The 6,378-nt window shown below is 46.5% G+C and overlaps 1 protein-coding gene across 1 annotated transcript; it reads left to right on the forward strand.

Annotated features, from left to right (window-relative positions):
- Positions 1 to 2,057: 2,057 nt before the first annotated feature.
- LOC119311504 (GDSL esterase/lipase At4g16230-like) lies at positions 2,058 to 3,522 on the forward strand. The gene is made up of 4 exons (XM_037587144.1): positions 2,058 to 2,188; positions 2,537 to 2,782; positions 2,913 to 3,180; positions 3,293 to 3,522. The coding sequence occupies exons 1-4, from the start codon at positions 2,066 to 2,068 to the stop codon at positions 3,520 to 3,522; spliced, it is 867 nt and encodes a 288-aa protein (XP_037443041.1). The 5' UTR covers positions 2,058 to 2,065.
- The last annotated feature ends 2,856 nt before the right edge of the window (positions 3,523 to 6,378 follow it).

Raw genomic sequence — 6,378 nt, forward strand, 5'->3', positions numbered from 1 at the left:
GTCCAGATAACATGACCAGGCGCGCTCGTCTGCCACAACGCTGCGCTCAAAGTAGCATAGCAAAGTGTAAGAATGTTTTTCCAAGACCAGTAGGCATTCTCATATAAAATATTAATTCCCATTTGATGTCAGTTTTACATTGCTCTTTCAACCGTCAAAAGATCAATAATACCCTTAGGAATAAGACATCAAACCTTTGTATGTGTTATTCAATGAGATTCAGCTGCTAAACAATTGCTATGCACGCACCATCTGTTTATTTTACGTGCTGATTTTCTTAACTGCATTAACTTCCAAAGTATTTATTTTGTTGATCAGGAAATATCAGTCTACTGTCGGATAAGAAGTTCTCTCTGTAAAGAGGATTTTTTTATGTTATGTAATTTGCTCCTAGAGATAATTTGATGCACCAGCATTATGGATTCTGTTAGGCATTGATCAGTTAACTGTGTGCCTTCTTCTTTACCCCTTATTCTTCTCCTTCTTTACCTTTGATGATTCAAGGATAGGCCTCGGGCGATTCCTGTCAGCATACATAGTTCAGGTTTGTACACCTGTCAATTGTCATTTTGGTGCCATCCATGTGCGCTAGATCAAGTATTGTCATAAGTAGTTAAGTAAGTATTTCGGACTTATAACTCAGTCTGTTGCTGTTCATGTCTGCTACAAATAATTCAAAAAAAGAAGCAGCAAAAAGTTATCTATCAATACACAGTAAACTAGATCAGGTACTGTAGCAACATGTCATTACACTCTCCAAGAGGGGACTGCAGGGCGAGCGATGGGCCTGTCCACATAGGCAGAAGCAGGTGCCTTCCAAGAGGGGACTGCAGGGCGAGCGATGGGCCTGTCCACATAGGCAGAAGCAGGTGCCTTTTATCCTGCTTCAATGAGTTATGGCCACGAAGGAAATTTCCTACTAGGAACATATGCAATGTTTGGTCATCTCTGTCATCTTACCGTCAAAAGCATCTGTGGAATGCAATGTGGACTGTAATACTTCTTGAAGAGACAATACTTGTTATTTTTATGCAATTTCTTAACTGCATTGGCAGGAGAAAAGTCCGGTTTCTGTTAATGTAATCTTCAATACATCTTTATCTACTGCCGGCAACTTCGAACTTCTGTTCTACTTTCTATTTATTCTCTGATGAAGTAGTAAAAGAAGTGATCCAATAACAGTACGTAGTATAGATTTGAGAAGGTGAAACGGGCACACCCCATCTGGCACCGCCCCAACTTCCTCTTAGGCGGCGCACCAAGGGTGCGCCCCAACCACTAGTTCATTGCCAAGATGCAAAGGTTCATGCAAAAACAATGCCATGTGAGGTTTTTATATGTGTGAAAACCTTCAGAGACCACACAATCTTCTCTCCTTGTTTATTCTTGTTTCTTGCCCTTTCTTCTCGGTTTCAAACCTCGTCCGTGGGGTTGTCATTTGCGGGCTAATTGGCACTCCAGGTCACTAATCGTGCCATTTCGCTTGATCACGGTTTTGTCGGTTCGTCTCCATTATCTCAATCATTCATATACTCCATCGGATTCTGCCTCTCAGCGGACTGGCATATAAACAGGCAACAGTTATCTTCCCTCGCCATCCTCAATTGCAACATTGCCTTCACGACTGATCTGATCAGGCAACAGTTATCTACTGCCGTAGGATTTTTTGACATTTTCCCACTCCAAGTCCTAGTGTGACATTGCTCGCTCACCGATGAGCCCTTCACACGAGCTGCAATCAGACATGGCATCACGTTCTACTCTACTGGCATGCATCGGCGCGCTGTTTGCCGGCGCCGCCGCCGCTGTTCCGCCGGCAACATTCGTCTTCGGCGACTCGCTCGTCGACGCCGGCAACAATAACTACATCGTCACGCTGTCCCGGGCGAATTACGCCCCCAACGGCATCGATTTCGACGCCCACCAGCCCACCGGCCGGTACACCAACGGCCGGACCATCATCGACATACTAGGTGATAAACATTTCGCATCTGAATTTTGCTGTCACGCTGCCTCGGTTCTCTATTTAAAGAAAAAACTTTTTGGCACGATTTCAGGGCAAGAGATGGGGCTGGGAGGGTTTGTGCCGCCCTACATGGACCCGAACACCACCGGCGACGTCCTGTTCGGAGGCGTCAACTACGCCTCCGGCGGCGGCGGCATACTCAACCAGACCGGAAGCATCTTCGTCAGTATGCTTACTAAACTGCTCGCTTTTTGTGTCGAGATCCTTCTTGTTTCCCCTTTTCATCAACATGTCCCGCGTAAGCTGAGGATCATTGCTTCCGCATGAGGCCTTCTCCGATAGCTTGCCTTGTGCGTGATCTAGCAATAGAGACTTGTAGTTAATCCATATCGCAGCACATTTCATAGTTGATGTAAATTTTCAGTTCCGGCAGTAATTTCTCTTTTGTGAAACGACGATTCCGGCAGGATAATCGCGTCTTAAATGAAATTTTATTTCCCTTAAGCTGCTTGTGGAGTACTACAAAACGCAAGGTCTTTGATCGAGTGGTAGATCGTGAAATTTGGGCAGGGTGGGCGTATAAACCTGGATGCGCAGATTGACAACTACGCCAAGAACCGGCGCGACATGATGACACGGCGCGGGGAGGTGGCAGCGGTGAGCCGGCTGAGGGGCGCGCTCTTCTCGGTCACCATGGGCTCCAACGACTTCATCAACAACTACCTGGCCCCCATCCTCTCCGCGCCGGAGCGCGCCGTGACGCCCCCGGAGACCTTCATCAACGGCATGATCGCCAAGTACCGGCAGCAGCTCATCGTACGTGCATGCCATCCCATTCCCAGCCTTATTAGCTCGTTCGTCTCGTCGCATGCATGATCATGTCAACAGCTTCAGTTCGTGGTGATTAACCAATTAGAGTTTGCTTACATGATCGCATTGGGCGCAGAGGCTGTACCTTCTGGACGCCCGTAAGATCGTGGTGGTGAACGTGGGGCCGATCGGCTGCATCCCTTACCTGAGGGACATCATGACGACCGGGGCCGGAGCCGGGGCCGGGGCGTGCGCCGAGTTCCCGAACCAGCTGGCCCAGTCCTTCAACCGCAAGCTGCGCGCCGTGGTGACCGAGCTGGGCGCCGGCCTCGGCGGCTCGCGCTTCGTCTACGCCGACGTCTACCGCATCGTCTCCGACATCATCGCCAACTACAAGTCGCACGGTACCACAATATAGCCCATACGACATCAAGTCATCAGGCATGATCGATCAGATGGAGAAACAGGAGTTTATATGTGACTCGGCGTTGCGTTGATCTGTCTGTGTGTGTGTAGGGTTCGAGGTGGCGGACTCGGCGTGCTGCTACGTGGGCGGGCGGTTCGGCGGGCTGGCGCCCTGCGCGCCCGCGTCGAGCTACTGCGCGGACAGGTCCAAGTACGTGTTCTGGGACGCGTATCACCCCAGCGACGCCGCCAACGCGCTCATAGCCAGCCGCATCCTCGACGGCGACCCGGCGGATATCTCCCCTGTCAACGTGCGCCACCTGGTCTTGGACGATGCTTAGCTTAGAATCATGCCTGCTGTATCTCAAGAGGCTGTTTGCTTCCCTCAGTGTGACCGGCTAGATAGAAATCCAGGAAGATAGCCCGCAGCCTGCGAGAACGACGACGGCGTCGGCGTGGACGGGCTCGCGCGCGTGCTCCTGGTAGTTGGACGACGCGTTGCAGGAATGCGACCGTAGGTAGACAGGTCGCCTACACCCATGAAAACAGTGGCATACGCAGACGGCGGTGATGTTGTTCCATTGGTACAGGTCAAATCCTGGAGTAGGCCGGCGTGGATTGGTCGAGTCAGCCAGCATCCCCAGTTCAATTATCAAGCCAATGGTTTAGGTGGCAGATAAGAGTTATGCCGCAACTATATCAGCCCAACTCCGTTTCTGTTTGTGAAACCCTGTGGCGTTTAAAAGACTTATTCTGCTACGACTGTATGTTTATGGGCTAAGACAAATACCCTGTCGCTGTGTAATCGACTGGTATGCTATCATCTGAATGACAATTCGGAATTGTCCTAGTACCAGTAACTTAGTTTAGTTACATATAAATAACAATTACATTTTGCACGTGCATCACCGGGTTCATGTGATTTTGGATTAACCGGACAACTCTATTGAGGATGTGTTGTAATGGTTTTCATCTGGTTTCCGTAAATTAACAGACAACTCTATTCTACTTTTTTAATGAATCGGAACCTAAGGGGTCATGTTTTAAAAAAAAATTATTTTGCCCGTGCTGATGTGATTTTTGATTGAATTAAAAAATGGCAAAGAAATAACTCACATTAAAGATGTTGCTCATACGCTGCCTGCTAACCACACCCCCATGGTATCCATCCTTCGGAGTCTTGGTCAAAAGCGTTTTCTTTTTTGAAACGGAGGCAAAATATTTGCCTCGTATATTAAATAAGGAGAGAAGAATTTGTTACATCGCACACCCATAATACGGCATGACAATTATTCTCGCAATAGAAAAAACCCTAACTTCTTTGCCCTGGCGGTGATCCAAAGGTTTGCCTCGTCGACGATGGTGTTGAGTAGAGTTGGCGGAGGCGTGCTCTTATGCCGGAACACTCTTGCGTTTCTCTCATTCCAAATGACCCACGACACAAGCATGGTGATCGAGGCCTTCGCTTTTCGGTTGGTGGTGCCCACGGCGCTCATGCTCGCCCATCATGTCTTGACTGAGTCGAAGGAGCTCCACGCCGAAGTGTCCATGTCGTGTATGAGAAATTTCTGAATAACCAAATTCCAAAGCCTCAACGTGAAGCGGCATCTGAAGAATAGATGTGTTCCACGTTCTTGCACTCTCCTGCAAAAAGGGCCACCTTCGGTTGGTCAAAAGCGTTGCAAATAAACGGAGCCGCCTTCAGATTTTTGGTGAAAGTCATTGCAAAAATATGGAGTACTACCCACCTTCAGATTCTCGGCCGAAAACATTGCAAACTTATGGACAATCTTGCGGAAGACGGAGCTCTGTCTGCAAAGCATAGATGCCTACGTGTGAGATGCTAGTACAACCTATAAAATTTCAGTGTAGCACTTTCAAATAGTTTCCCCCATTCTGTTGAACAAACAAATATGGCCAAAAAATAGCACTCCACTGCAATGTATGTGGTGTACGCACGTAGAGAACAGATTGACAAACAGCAAAATTATAGACATGATATTAAATAAAAAAGGTGAAAACTTTTTAGAAAAACAACTACACATCTATTAGCTTTCCGTAAATTGATTATGCCACTGCCTCCAAAAGAATGATACATGACACATATATTCGCATGAAAAAAATATAGTAAGCTCACAATAATTTATTTTTCCATTGACAAACACACAATTTAAGTTCTTTTTAATATCTCCATTAGCGTCCCCACCAAAAACACATGGACAAAAAACTCTACCCAGTTTTATAAAATTTGTTCCTTCCTTCTCATTGAATAAATAGCGCCGACAAGTAAAAAAAAGGTTAGATACTTGCATCAGTTGCATGCGTTGCTCATCTGATGTGCATATAAACAAAAGACATTCCTCGACTGCCGCCAATGGTCGTAAAGCTTATTGTTGAGGAGGCCAAACTTTTGGGTTACAACGGGGGCCAAGAAATTAGGGACAGTTGTATTACGCGAGTAATTGTCATGCCGTTTTCTCGGGCTTTTGTAACACTCTGTAACTGTATTCTCCTCTAATTTAATTAATGAGGCAAATCTTTTGCTTCCGATTCAAAAAAAAACATTCCTCGACGGTGTACTTCAAAAAGATGCTCCCGTGTGACTACCAGCCAATACTGTTGCAAAGCATTCTCATCACCACCCCCACAAGCATCGCGAAAGGAAAATAAAACAATCCTGCCTCTAACAAGACATAAATTTGGTGATTTGTATGGTGAGAACAATCGAAAAGATCCGATTGATTGTGCTGGCCTCCATACATAAAATACACCCAGACATTTAAAGATATCATACATCCCTAGTTCAAACACTACATGCTTTTATTCAAGAGACCTAGATGGCTAGATGTGGTCAGCCCCAATACCCATGGGAGCTAAGTCCTCCCTAGTTGAAAAAAGCAAATTCCACAAAAGACATAGCAATGCATATCCATCACCCCTCGCCTTCTTCCAGAGCAGCCTGTAACACATCGTCAGCTGCGAAATTCTCATGCTCATCCCGCAGACAAAATACCTCAAAAACAGCTGTTTGATGAAAAGTGGCCAAGTTTTTCTGCATAATTCATTGGCAGCGGCATGCAAAAAACATCATTGGGAACAAAAAAAAAACATCCTGTTTAACAACAAGATTACAAGAAACATAGCAGACTCTATTACCTTATTCAGTGGCCACATCATTTTGTCCCCATCGTACTGCC

The sequence above is a fragment of the Triticum dicoccoides genome, chromosome 1B (assembly GCF_002162155.2).
Source record: "Triticum dicoccoides isolate Atlit2015 ecotype Zavitan chromosome 1B, WEW_v2.0, whole genome shotgun sequence".
Taxonomy (NCBI): Eukaryota; Viridiplantae; Streptophyta; class Magnoliopsida; order Poales; family Poaceae; genus Triticum; species Triticum dicoccoides.